Source organism: Symphalangus syndactylus, chromosome 5 (genome assembly GCF_028878055.3).
Source record: "Symphalangus syndactylus isolate Jambi chromosome 5, NHGRI_mSymSyn1-v2.1_pri, whole genome shotgun sequence".
Classification (NCBI taxonomy): Eukaryota; Metazoa; Chordata; class Mammalia; order Primates; family Hylobatidae; genus Symphalangus; species Symphalangus syndactylus.
In genome coordinates this window covers 32,614,121-32,627,844 of record NC_072427.2, presented here as the reverse complement: position 1 = coordinate 32,627,844, position 13,724 = coordinate 32,614,121, and the positions used below count along the sequence as shown (strand labels likewise).

At 44.9% G+C, this 13,724-nt stretch overlaps 1 protein-coding gene across 9 annotated transcripts in view; it reads left to right on the top strand.

The window, feature by feature from the left end:
* Window positions 1-4,460, top strand: part of NEO1 (neogenin 1) — a 268,181-nt gene extending 263,721 nt beyond the window's left edge. For all 9 annotated transcript variants that reach the window (XM_055277851.2, XM_055277852.2, XM_055277844.2 and 6 more), the window contains 2 exons: window positions 595-731; window positions 1,878-4,460. In XM_055277851.2, the coding sequence (XP_055133826.1) occupies window positions 595-731; window positions 1,878-1,961 (221 nt within the window). In that variant the 3' untranslated portion in view covers window positions 1,962-4,460. The remainder of the gene's footprint in view (window positions 1-594; window positions 732-1,877) is intronic.
* Window positions 4,461-13,724: the final 9,264 nt, after the last annotated feature.

The window sequence follows — 13,724 nt, the reverse complement described above, 5'->3', positions numbered from 1 at the left end:
TCTCAAAAAAAAAAAAAAACAGCTGTCATACTTTGTACACAGCTGAAGTACTTTATGCATACTTTCCATTTTGTCACATACAGTAAGGTCAAGATTTAGTAAAATAAAAAATATGTACTCCTTAATGAGGATGGTTCTTAGTGAAACTGGCTTTTTTAAATTGCATGTGCGTATCAGTGAATGGCTTTACAGTTTGGCACCACTGCCTTAATTTGTGCTAAGTCTCCAGCAGCTCACCCACTATTGCCTTTGTATCCAGTGCAAAGGCAAACACAGTGGAAAGGCAAATAATGTCTTACTATGAAGAGAGCTTTGGCCTCCCAGATATCGTACAAGGGTTCGTGGACTACCACACTTTGAGAACCACTGGACTAGGATATTGGTTTTCTAGAGCCAGTGGAATATTTTCTCTGGCCTCATGAATGCCCTGCTGTCTCCCTCCTTCCCTCTTATTCTAGTAACTTTTCAGAGCAGTATCCCTGCACTGGGTCTGTGTGTCTCCTCACCCTGAAGCAGCACTTGGACCTTAGGGCCTTCATGAGGTCTAGGGGAGGCAGGGTTGGCCACATATCTGACGGTGCCCTTTCCCCTCAGCTCTGAACCATCACATTCACTCAGTGAAGACAGCCTCCATTGGGACTCTAGGAAGGAGCCGGCCTCCTATGCCAGTGGTTGTTCCCAGTGCCCCTGAAGTGCAGGAGACCACAAGGATGTTGGAAGACTCTGAGAGTGTAAGTTCGTGGGGCCATCAGTCCAGCCAGGTTGCCTGGGAACGTGCCTCAGGGCCTGAGACTCCTGGTCAAGCTGATATTCTGTGCATACCAGGCTCGCCACCCAGAACTATGAAGCAGATACGCTCATTCATTCAGTAGATACAGTGTTGAGCATCTTTTCTGAGCCGGGAACTGTGCTGAGGATTTGGTCTGCTTTTCTTTCCCCTATCCATTCTTTTTTTTTTTTTTTGAGACAGAGTCTTGCTCTGTCTCCCAGGCTGGAATACAGTGACACGATCTCAGCTCACTACAACCTCTGCCTCCCGAGTTCAAGGTATTCTCCTGCCTCAGCCTCCTGAGTAGCTGGAACTACAGGCACCTGTCACCATGCCTGGCTATTTTTTTGTATTTTTAATAGAGACGGGGTTTCACTATGTTGGCCAGACTGGTCTTGAACTCTCGACCTCAGGTGATCCACCTGCCTCGGCCTCCCAAAGTGCTGGGATTACAGGCATGAGCCACCGCGCCCGGCCCCCATATCCACTCTTGAACATCTTAAATTAGCTTTTCACACTAGCCCAGCTAATGACCCCTCCCCCCACTTCCTGCCTGCTTTTTAGTTCTGTCCCCTCTGTCATTGTTCTTTTCTTGGTTTGAACCATCCATACGTTCCCTCAGTTCTACTCTGTGACCTTTCCTGAGCAAGATGCTGGAGGAGAAAGTGCTTGAGTGGTTGCTTTCAAAACAAAAATCACCAGGGTCTTTCTTTGATCTTTCACTCTCAAACTCCAGTAAAAATATTTTGCCTCTGAATTTCCAGGTACAGGATTCTCTAACCAGAAAACTTGGGGCCCAGAGATCCAGGGACATACCAAGTGTGCTGACTGGGGCAGACCTAGAAGGGGCAAGCAACGGGCCTTCTGGCTTGTGAAATCATTGTGACACTGGGGAGTGTGTGTTGGGAGAAAGGCATTGTGCATTATCAGGAAATGGGATCCTAGTGACCTTGGGTCTATCCTGCTACTTTCCACTCTTCTGAGCCACCCTGCATGTTAGTAGCCAGTTTTCTGGGGCCATCTGACTACTGACCACATGATGCTTTGGCCTCTCTCTGGGCTCTGCTCCCTAGATCCAGCCCAGTAACAAGTGTTTTCTTTTCCATAGAGCTATGAACCAGATGAGCTGACCAAAGAGATGGCCCACCTGGAAGGACTAATGAAGGACCTAAACGCTATCACAACAGCATGACGACCTTCACCAGGACATGACTTCAAACCTGAGTCTGGAAGTCTTGGAACTTACCCTTGAAAACAAGGAATTGTACAGAGTACGAGGGGACAGCACTTGAGAACACAGAATGAGCCAGCAGACTGGCCAGCGCCTCTGTGTAGGGCTGGCTCCAGGCATGGCCACCTGCCTTCCCCTGGAAGACGCCTGTGTCGAGGCAGCTTCCCTTTGCCTGCTGATACTCTGCAGGACTGGGCACCATGGGCCAAAATTTTGTGTCCAGGGAAGAGGCGAGAAGTGCAACCTGCATTTCACTTTGTGGTCAGGCTGTGTCTTCCTGCTGCGACTGCATCACCTTTATGGAGTGTAGACATTGGCATTTATGTACAATTTTATTTGTGTCTTATTTTATTTTACCTTCAAAAACAAAAACGCCATCCAAAACCAAGGAAGTCCATGGTGTTCTCCACAAGTGGTTGACAATTGACTGCTTGTTCCAATTATGTATGGAAAGTCATTGACAGTGTGGGTTGTTCCTGGGGTTGGCTTGTTTTTTGGTTTTGTTTTTATTTTTTAATTCTGAGTCATTGCATCCTCTACCAGCTGTTAATCCATCACTCTGAGGGGGAGGAAATGTTGCATTGCTGTTTGTAAGCTTTTTTTATTATTTTTTTATTATAATTATTAAAGGCCTGACTCTTTCCTCTCATCACTGTGAGATTACAGATCTATTTGAATTGAATGAAATGTAACATTGAAAAGACTTGTTTGTTGCTTTCTGTGCAGTTTCAGTATTGGGATGGGGTGGGGGGCTGGGGGTTGGTAATAGGAAATGGAGGGGCTGCTGAGCTCCTGTGAATGTTTCTGTCATTGTACTTTCTTCCAGAAGCCTGCAGAGAATGGAAGCATCTTCTTTATTGTCCTTTCCTGGCATGTCCATCCTTATTGTCACTACGTTGCAACTGGAGTTTGATTTGGATCTGGTTTTAAAATTCTTCTGTGCAATAGGTGGGTTTGAGGATTTAGCGGCCCTGATTTCTTGGTCATAGCCTGGTAAGAATGTCCATGCTGAGGAGCCAGGTGTTGTATTTCTAATTGCCTGACTCACACAGAATAGGGTAAGAGCCTGACCCCATTCTGTAAATCAGAAAGCAAGGATGGAGACCCTTTCCTGCTGCTATTATTGGCTCTCTTTGAGGAAGTTGGAGGTTAAGGAAGGAACTTGTTTGTTTCCACATACGACTCCTTCTTCTCTCTAGTTCCAGTCTTCAGCCAGTCCAGCGCTCTCTTCCACACTTCAGAGCCCCTTCAGAGAAAGCATTAGCAGGAATGAGACAAGGCAGAGCTGCAGTGCCCCCTGAGGCTTCCACACATCTTCCTGAATATTATTTTTCAAGTAACAAGGGACAAGGACAGCGGAAGCAGCTGCCCCCTCCCCTATCCCAGCAGCTCAGCTAAGCCCTGATGAGAAGGAAGCCACAGGAGTTGTCTGAGGTGAACCCAGCGGCTCAGCCACACATGGAAGCCATTGCCTTTGCACATAGTTCTTGGGTGCTTTTTCCTAAAAAGGTAAGGAGCTGAGGTGTGTGGTTTTTTAATATTAAGAATATATAATAGAAAACACATGACTGACGCTCAGGCATCTTCCCCTACTCCCCAACAGATCCCCAGAAGACAGCGTGGAAGGCAGTGTAGACAGTAAATCAGGCTTCAGTTCTATAGCCAAGAAGAGATCAGCTGCTGAAACCACCAGTGGGTACCCCAGGCCACCTGCCTTTGAACCTGGGGATTTGCCATTTTTAGATCTTATCACATGCTTTTTTACAAGATGAACTCTTTGTATTTATGATTTGGGGGGGCAATGAAAGGTGCAATGCGGGAACTGCTGCTGCCAAGCTAGCTGGTCACATGGGGTGCCAGGTGGGATTCTGGAAAACCAGTGCACTTAAACTGATCCTGAAGAGAGCTGTCCAAGCACTCTGGCCACCAGGAGGGCCAGATTCCCCAGAAATTACCTTTTGCCCAAAGAACATGCTCAGTATTTGGGGCATTTCCTCCCATGAACCCTGACTGCTTCTGTTACCTCAGGGCCTTGGTACCTGGATACTGCCACAGAATTGGGGCGGGTGGGGGAGGGGCATATTTTTAAATAAAATAACTGTTCAAAGTTGGGGGTTTTTTTAAAAATTAAGAAAAAGGAAAGCTATTCTGTATTGCACCTTTTCACAATTTAATACATTTTCTTACATTTTCCTGTGATTTTTGAAACTAAACCATTGTGTGTCCTGTAGTGTCCTAGTTGAGCTGCCGCTCAGTAGCTTCCTCTGGGGGATCTGGAACACCTGTGTCTGTTGCCGCACTGCCTGCGGGAGGGGCCCAGAGGGCTGCTGGGACTGGCGTCTGTACACACTTGTTTGGCCTTTTCTGTAGTTGATGCTGTAAACTCTATGGCTTTTTAAAAACGATTTCATGTTTTTATTTGGTATTGGAAATCCAATACACTTTTTTAATCCAATCAAACTCTGGTCTGGTCAAAGAGTTATTTTCCTTTGTCCTTAAAAAAAAAAAAAAAAAAAAAAAAACTTTGGGGCCCCCTGCCTCCCAGCCTCTAATTGACCTCACTGTTGCCTTCACAACTGTAAAGCCAGTAGTCTACGAGGAGACTCAGGGAAGGGTGGCAGGTGAGCCAGGAGGCTGCAGGAGGTGTTTGGACTGTCCACCAGTACCAAAAATGAGTCTTGTCCCTGTTCCCATCCGCCTGTTGCTGCCCTGCAGGGACTGAACAGCCTGAGGAATCAGAGGGGGCCCCTGGCAGCCGTCCCTGAATGGAGTGCAGGCCATGTCCCTGCTGTGGCAGCACATTCTGTTAGGGCAAACTGAGTGCCCACGTGGGGCCTGGCCTCCCCACTCCCAGCCCCACCACTCACAGGGACCTGAAGCCGGAGCAGATGTCTCCTGGGATGCCTGCTTGCCCCAGGCTGCCTCACCTTACTGTGTTCACTATATAAGATTCCTTGTGGTGTCCCAGAGTCTGGGCCAGGGAATAGGTGACCTCAGTAGCCAGAGGCCTGAGCTTGCAATAGTAGAATGAGAGCTAAACACAGAGCACAGTGTCCTCACTGCTCCCTTTGCCCCGCTGTTCATCTGCTCTGCAGCCAGAGTGTACTTTAGGAAGCCCAAATCCTGTCCTTCCCATTAGCCACACTCTGGGCTCAGGTTGAAGTCTGTGCTCCCATAGCTGGAGGTTGGTGCTTGTCTGCCACAGCCTCCAGGTCCAGACTAATGTTGCCTTGTGTACCAGGGGTGTGGCCACAGAAAGCTACCAGTGAGGCCATTCTCAGTCTGCCTGGAGTGTCCTCTTTACTGCCATTCTGTTTTAAGTGCCGGGCGTCTGCTGCTACTATCCTTCCTGTGGGTCCCTAGGTGGAGCTCTTGGCACATTTAGCCGTGATTTGTTCAAGTCTTTTCCTGGGCCCTGTGGGCTCAGTGGGGACCAGATTATTTCTCACTCCTTTCTGAATGTCTAATGCCAGGGGCAGTTTCTGACAAGAGCAGATGCTTGTCTCTTGGATGGGTAGACAAACAGTCACGAGGACTCATGCCCTGGAGCGTGTTGAAAGGCTTCACACACACACACACACACACACACACACACACACACACAAGAAGCCGCCTCCTGGCAGGGATCCTGGTAGGTCCCCAGTGTTCTGGTGCTAGGACGCTCCCATTTCAGTAGCCATGGCCTTTTGGCCTCCTGGGGTAAACGTGAAAGATGAAAGATGACAGTCATAAGAAACGATGCTGGGGTGGGCCCAGTGGCTCACGCCTGTAATCCCAGCACTTTGGGAGGCAGAGGCGGGCGGATCACCTGAGATCAGGAGTTCATGACCAGCCTGGCCAACATAGTGAAACCCTGTCTCTACTAAAAATACAAAAATTAGCCAGGCATGGTGGCGGGCGCCTGTAATCTCAGCTACTTGGGAGGCTGAGGCAGGAGAATCGTTTGAACCTGGGAGACGGAGGTTGCAGTGAGCAGAGACCATGCCATTGCACTCCAGCCTGGGCAAGAGTGAAACTCCATCTCAAAAAAAAAAAAAAAACAATGCTGATGCCTCATGACCAATTTCAAGCTGGGAACTAACACAAGAATATCTTGCAGATTTGTTCTAAGATGAGCATTATGGACAAGGCTCTATACGAAGAAGAAACACTTCTTCCCCCACCCCATTCCTGCCCCATCCATCAACCCCTTCCAGTTGCAGCCACCTTCCTGCCAGAAGTGGGAAGAACCATCAGGAGAGACTGGAGACAAGCAATAAGCAAGCCATCAAATTGATGATGACAGGGCCATGGGCAGGGATTGGAGAACCAGGGAGCCAAGAGGAGCCACCCCTAACCACAGACAGAAGAACCCCAGACAGCAGGTACCCGACTCTTAACCTAGGGTTTCCAGCTACCAAAGGAGGGAGTTCACCAGGGGTGCAGGAGGAAGAGGTAGGTGACAGTAGTTGAAAGAAAATAATACTTGTTTTTAATAATCTTTTAAATGTACATAATGTTGGAAAAGTGCTACTTAAAACTACCACTACCCTCTTAAGCATGGTGGATGATATTCATCTCAAGATGTCCTTTTCCTCAATTAGGAACTTGGTTTGAAAAACGAAAGGGACCTAAAGCTGAGCTCACAAAAGTTTGGCGGGAACACCTGCTGCACTATAGCACAAGAATAATTCGGGATTTCCTGAAATAAATAGGGGTGGAGGGGACACTGGCAACTGGTATAATCAACAAGATGGTGCAAGAATGAGGGGCTTTGTGGGAAAGCACCCCAGTGGGAACTGGCTGGCCTCAAGGTGTTCAAAGACCTTTCTTAAATGGGAAGATCTTTTTGTTTGTTTGTTCGTTTTGTTGTTTTTGAGTCAGAGTCTCACTCTGTCACCCAGGCTGGAGTGCAGTGGCGTGATCTCGGCTCACTGCAACCTCCGCCTCCCAGGTTTAAGCGATTCTCCTGCCTCAGCCTCCTGAGTAGCTGGGACTACAGGCGCCCCCCACCATGCCCAGCTAATTTTTGTATTTTTTAGTAGAGACAGGGTTTCACCATATTGGACAGGCTGGTCTCGAACTCCTGACCTCATGATCTACCTGCCTCGGCCTCCCAAAGTGCTGGGATTACCAGCGTGGGCCACCATGCCTGGCCAAATGAGATCTTAGGGGCAATTTCATGCTATTTGCACTTCTATGGAGTGAACCCCCTCCAGCTCCCCAAATCTCATGTAACGTCTGTTGTGTGCACATGGCCTTGAATGAGTTACTGGATACTCCCCCCAGTGAAGAAAACAGCATCTGGGCCAACATGGCAGTGGGCAGGCCATGACTCTGGCACAGCACGGGTGACCCATGAATGGAATTGGTTCGCTAGAAGCAGGAGCTGAGAGCCAGAAGTGACCATAAGAATCTAAACCTGAGAACTCCCAGAAGTCCAGGGGAAAAGGGGAACACAGGTCAAGAAATGTGGGTTCCAATCAGCCTAACCCAGATTTTAAGAGGCAGACCTCAGCTTGCGTCTGGGTTGCCATCGGTTTACAATCTCTCCCTCCTCAGGGTCCTGGAGCAAAGCCTCATCACCCTGTTACTAGGTGTCAGCCCCTTGCTAATAGGGTCTGCCTTCTGTGGACCCGGTCGCCCAAAGGAGAAATCTGGGAGCCATTCTAAATTCTTCCCTCAACACCACAGCACATTGCTCAGTAAATCCTGCCAGCTCTACCTCTCAGATGTCCCCCAGAGCAGCTCTTTGCTGTCTGGTAGCAAACTACTAATTAAGCCCCCTGCCTGAGTCTCACCAGCAATCAGGGAGCGATCCTCCACACAAGTGTTCAGGTGCTGCTTCTAACGCAAATCTGATGCTTCCCCGCTGCTCAGCACCGTGCGATGAGAGCTCCAGCACCTGCCCTACAGTAGAGACTCCAGTGTGGCCCTGTCTGCCTCATCCCTTTTACTTCCCACTAATCTGCCCCTTCACGCGAGTTTGGCCCTAACCATAGAGAGCAATTTACACTTGCAGAATAAGCCGTGACGTCTGGCCTCTACTGTTTCCTCTGCCTCATTTTCTCCCTATCCCCTACCCCGACCATTGGCTTTCTCTGTCTGGTCATGTCTATTCATATCTGAAGGCCCAGCCTAACCATCCAGTCCCCTGATCATTCTTGTTCACGTTTCTGTCTCCACCAATACACTGTGACCTCACTAAGGAAAGCAATTGTGCTTGGATTCTCCACCCGAGCACCCAGCACACCGTAGGTCTTCACTAAATGAACTTGCCTCGTGAGGCGGATGGACTTGAAATCAGGTAACTAATACATCATGGCCCAGTACTGAGGGAATTTAACAAAGCCCTAATTCCTCCTAGGAGCATATACTTAAGGTTTTGCAGAGAAACTAAGGCTGAGCTGAGTCTAGGCTTATCTTTCTGGAGGAAGGAGGAGGCCACTGCAGAGCTGGGGAGCTGCCTGTTTCACGTGGCCATCAGTACAGATCCCAGCCATCCCATGTCACTCCTGTGCTCAGCCTCCTGTCACTGGATTCAGTGCAGAGGCCCCAGCAGGCCAGTGCAAAGGCTATGGAGGGTGCACAGGTCTGACTAGCTGGCCTTCAGGGGAGAGAGGGAGCTGGTCCCCCAGATTCCTGGAACACTGCAAGGGCAATACTGGGCCCAGTCAAGCTAAGTTTGGCTGGCCAGATAGCACAGCTTGGGGTCAGTTCTAGTGAGACAAGAATAAATTGGTTCCTTTTGTAAACTCAAAACCCAGGTCTTGCCGAGAATTCTGGGCAGCTCATGGCTTTCTGGAGAGGAAAGAGCCAGGATTTACTTTTGAAGGCAAAATTATGGATCAGGCTCCTGCAGACAAAGTTCCCCAGGATATGTAAGGAGAATCAGCCAATGAACATTCTAGACTAACACACAGAAGGGAAATTGACTGTAACTGAAGCCAGAGAGATCTCAGTGTGGGCAGGTGGGGTGAGAGAAGGAATATTTGGGGCCAGTCAGAAAAGGGTCTTCCTCACCCAAAAAGCTGGAAATCTTCTATTGTTTCCAAAGATACTTCCAAAGGCCCACTATATGCCAGGCACTGAGGATGCAAAAGGAGTACGACAGTCTCCTTTGCTGATGTGTTCACAGATGTTCAACAGAAAGAAATGTTCGACAGAAAGAAATTACCATGAAATGGTAATTTCATGAAAAGAACATGAAAAGTGCTAAGAGACCCAAACAAAGTGATCTGGTAAAGTAAAGAAGGAATTTCCAACCCTAACTGGAGAGTTGCATGTCATGAAGAAGGTGACACTGAGAATGATGACGAATTCACCAAAGAAAGGAGTTTCTTCCAGCATTGTTTGAACTTATCTAAAAAGCAGGAAAAATTCCAACACTGGATAAATTACAACAGAAAACGATTTTCAGCGATTTGCTCCAAAGACAGTAAGGGATGTCCATAACAGGGACAGAAAATCTGACCCAAGTGGTAGATGAAAAAAGAGGTTGGGGTTTCCTCAGGGAAAAGCCTAATACTAAGAACCAGAGGGAAGCCTGACTGACGCTTATCAAAAAATAAGTAAACGAGTGATCATCATCTTCCCTGAGAACTTGTTGAGAATTTTGTGTCTATATTCATCAGGGATATTGGTCTGTAGTTTTTTTTTGTTGGGGGGAGTGTTGTACTTTTTGAGTGGAGGGGTCTGTCTTTGGTATCAGTGTAATACTAGCCCCATAGAATAAGGGAAGTGTTCGCTCCTTGTCTATTTTTTGGAAGAGTTTGAAGGATTGCTATTAATTGTTCTCTAAAGCTTTGGTCGAATTCACCAATAAAGCCATTGGGGCCTGGGCCTTTCTTTGTGGGAAGCATTCTTTATTACTAATGTAATCTGTCAACTTGTTATAGATCTATTCGGATTCTGTATTTATTCTTGAGTCAGTTTTGGTAATTTGTTTCTAATTTGTCCATTTTATCTAGGTTATCTAATTTGTTGGTATACAACTTTTATAGTGTTCTCTTATAATCCTTTTTATTTCTTTAAGGCTGGTAGTAATATATTTTATTTGACCCCTGATGTTAGCAAGTCTCTCTTCTCTCTCTCTCTCTCTTTCTCTCTCAGTCTAGCTAAAGGCTGTCCATTTTATTGATCTTTTCAAAGAACTAATTTTTGATTTTGGCTGATTTTTTGTGTTGGTTTTCTGTTCTCTGTTCTATTTTTTTCTGCTTTCATCTTTATTATTTCCTTTCTTCTGTTTGCTCTGAGTTTAGTTTGCTCTTCTTTTCCTAGTTTCTTCAGGTGAATGTTTAGGTTATTGATTGGATATTTTTTTAAGTATCAGAGCATACTACTCTACATTTCCCTATAAGCACTGTTTCTGCTGCATCCCATGTTTTTGGAATGGTATGTTATCTTTTTGTTTTCATTTTCATTCATCTCAACTTGTTTTTTTCAGGTTTTTTTGTTGTTTGTTTGTTTGTTTGTTTGTTTTTGAGACAGAGTCTCGCTCTGTCGCACAGGCTGGAGTGCAGTGGCGTGATCTCGGCTCACTGCAACCTCTGCCTCCCGGTCTCAAATGATTCTCCTGCCTCAGCCTCCCACGTAGCTGGGACTACATATGCCTGCCACCAGGCCTGGCTGATCTTTTATATTTTTAGTAGAGACAGGGTTTCATCATGTTGGCCAGGCTGGTCTCAAACTCCTGATCTCAAGGGATCTGCCCACTTCAGCCTCCCAAAGTGCTGGAATTACAGGCATGAGCCACTGCACCTGGCCTCAACTTATTTTTTAATATCCTTTGTGATTTCTGCTTTGATTCAGTGATTACTTATGTATGTGTTTAATTTGTATATTTTTGTGAATTTTTCAAATATCTGTTACTAATTTCCAAATGTTCTATTATGGTCAGAGAATATATTTCATATTATTTCAATCCTCTTAAATTTATTGAGACTTGGTTTGTGGTCTAACAGATAGTCTATGCTGTAGAATGTTCCACGTGCCCTTGAGAAGAATACATATTCTGCTGTTATTGGATGGAGTGTTCCAGAGATCCCTCTTAGCTCTCTTTGGTTTATATTGTTCGCATCTTCTATTTCCTGGCTGATCTTTTGTCTAGTTGTTCTATCAGTTATTGAAAATAGAGTATTGAAGTCTGCAACTATAACTGTTGAATTGTCTATCCTCCCTTCCATTATGTCAGATTCACTTCATGAGTATATGTGTATGTGTGTGTGTGTTTGTGTGTGTGTGTGTGTATATATATAAAATCCAAATAGATCCATAACAAGTAGACAGATTACATTAGTAATAAAGAACACTTACCACAAAGAAAGGCCCAGGACCCAATGGTTTCACTGGTGAATTCTACCAAAGCTTTAGAAAACAATTAATAGCAATCCTTCACAAACTCTTCCTAATTTTATATATATATTATTTTTTTTTTAGAGAGAGAGACAGGATCTGGCTGTGTTGTCCAGTCTGGACTCAAACTCCTGGGCTTAAGTGATCCTCCCACCTCACTCTCGTGAGTAGCTGGAACTATAAGCATGTACCACTGTGGTGGCTTAGGAGTTTGGGGGCTCTGTTGTTAGGTATATACATATAATTGTTTAATCTTCTTGATGGATTGACCTTTTTCTCATTATAAAATGTTCTTTGTCTTTAGTAATAATTTTTGTCTTAAAGTCTACTTTTATATTATTAAATAGTATAGCCACTCCAGCTCTCCTTCAGCTAATGTTTGCTTGGTATGTCTTTTTGCACCCTTTTACTCTTAACCTATTTTCATCTTTGAATACAAAATCTGTCTGTTGCAGACAGTATATAGTTGGATCATGGTTTTGTATCCATTCTGCCAATTTCTGCCTCTAATCTGAGTGTTTAATCCACTTACATTTAATGTAATTGCTGGTAAGGTAGGATTTACATCTGCCATTTACCTATTTGTTTTCTATATGTCTTGTGTCTTTTTTTTTTTTTTTTTTTTTTTTTTTTTGAGATGCAGTCTTGCTCTGTCACCTAGGTTGGAGTGCAGTGGCGTGATCTCAGCTAGTTTTTGTATTTTTAGTAGAGACAGGTTTTCAGCATGTTGGCCAGGCTGGTCATGAACTCCTGACCTCAGGTGATCCACCTGCCTCCCAAAGACCTGGGATTACAGGCATGAGCCACCACGCCCGGCCATGTCTTGTGTCTTTTTTGTCACTCTATTACTCTATTACTGCCTTCTTTTTGTTAAATAGATATTTTCTAGTGTACCATTTTAATTCCCTTGTCAAAAAGCATGAATCGTGAAAGAAAAATTTGGTAAGTTGGATATCATCAAAATTAAAAATGTTTACTCTCTTAAAGTCATGATTAAAAAGTGAAAAGTCAGGCTGGGCTCGGTGGCTCATGCCTGTAATCCCAGCACTTTGGGAGGCCAAGGCAGGTGGATCACGAGGTCAAGAGATCAAGACCATCCTGGCTAACACGGTGAAACCCCGTCTCTACTAAAAATACAAAAAAATTAGCCGAGTGTGGTGGTGGGCGCCTGTAGTCCCAGCTACTCGGGAGGCTGAGGCCGGGGAATGGAATGAACCCAGGAGACAGAGCTTGCAGTGAGCCGAGATGGCGCCACTGCACTCCAGCCTGGGCGACAGAGCAAGACTGTCTCAAAAAAAAAAAAAAAAAGCTGAAAAGGCAAGCCAAAAACTAGGAGATGATAATCGCAAAACTTGTATCTTATAAAGCACTTATATCCTGAATATATTACTTACAATTCAATAAAATGACTCAGCAAAAACAAATGAGTAAATATTCCAACAGTCACTTTACCAAAGAACATACACAGATAGCAAGTAAACACCTGAAAAGATGCTCCGTATCTTCAGTCATTATGGGAATGCAAATTAAACCCAGGAGTTAATATTATACACTCTCTCGAATGGTAAAAAATCAAGACTGACAACATCAAGTGTTGCATGAATATGAAGTAACCGAAACTCTCATATGATTGCCAGGAGAAATGCAAAAGAGTATTCCAACTTTGGAAAAGAATCTTGTGAAGTTTCTTATAAAGTTAAAAATATATTATCGGGCCAGGCATGGTGGCTCATTCCTGTAATTTCAGCACTTTGGGAGGCTGAGGCAAGTGGATCACAAGGGTTCGAGACCAGCCTGGGCAACATAGCAAAACCCTGTCTCTACTAAAAATAAAGGCTGCAGTGAGCCGAGATCGAGGCACTGCACTCCAGCCTGAGCAACAGAGTGAGACTCCCATCTCAAAGAAACAGAAAAAAAAAGGAATATATATAAAATAGCCCAGCAATGCCATTCCTTGAGTATTAAGATAAATAAAAATCTACATCCATCTTGAAAATGACAGAAGTAGATTTTAAGTGTCCTCACCACAAAAAATGGAAAGTATGTGAGGTAATGTGATAAGTATGTCAGTTTAATTATTTCAATGTAGTCATTCCACAATGTATACATATTTCAAAACGTACATGATAAATTTACACAATTTTTCTTTGTCAATTTAAATAATCACTTAAGAAAATCCACACCCAGATAAAGAATTGAACATAAATGTTCATAGGAGCTTTATTCTTAATAGCCCAAAACTGGAAAAAATTCCATGTTCATGAATGGGTGAGTGAATAAACTATGGCATAGCCATCAGAAACATTAGGCTAAAGGAGAGAAATCAGACACAGACCATATGCTTTATGATGATACTGATATGAAATTCTAGAAAAGTCAAAACTTTAGTGA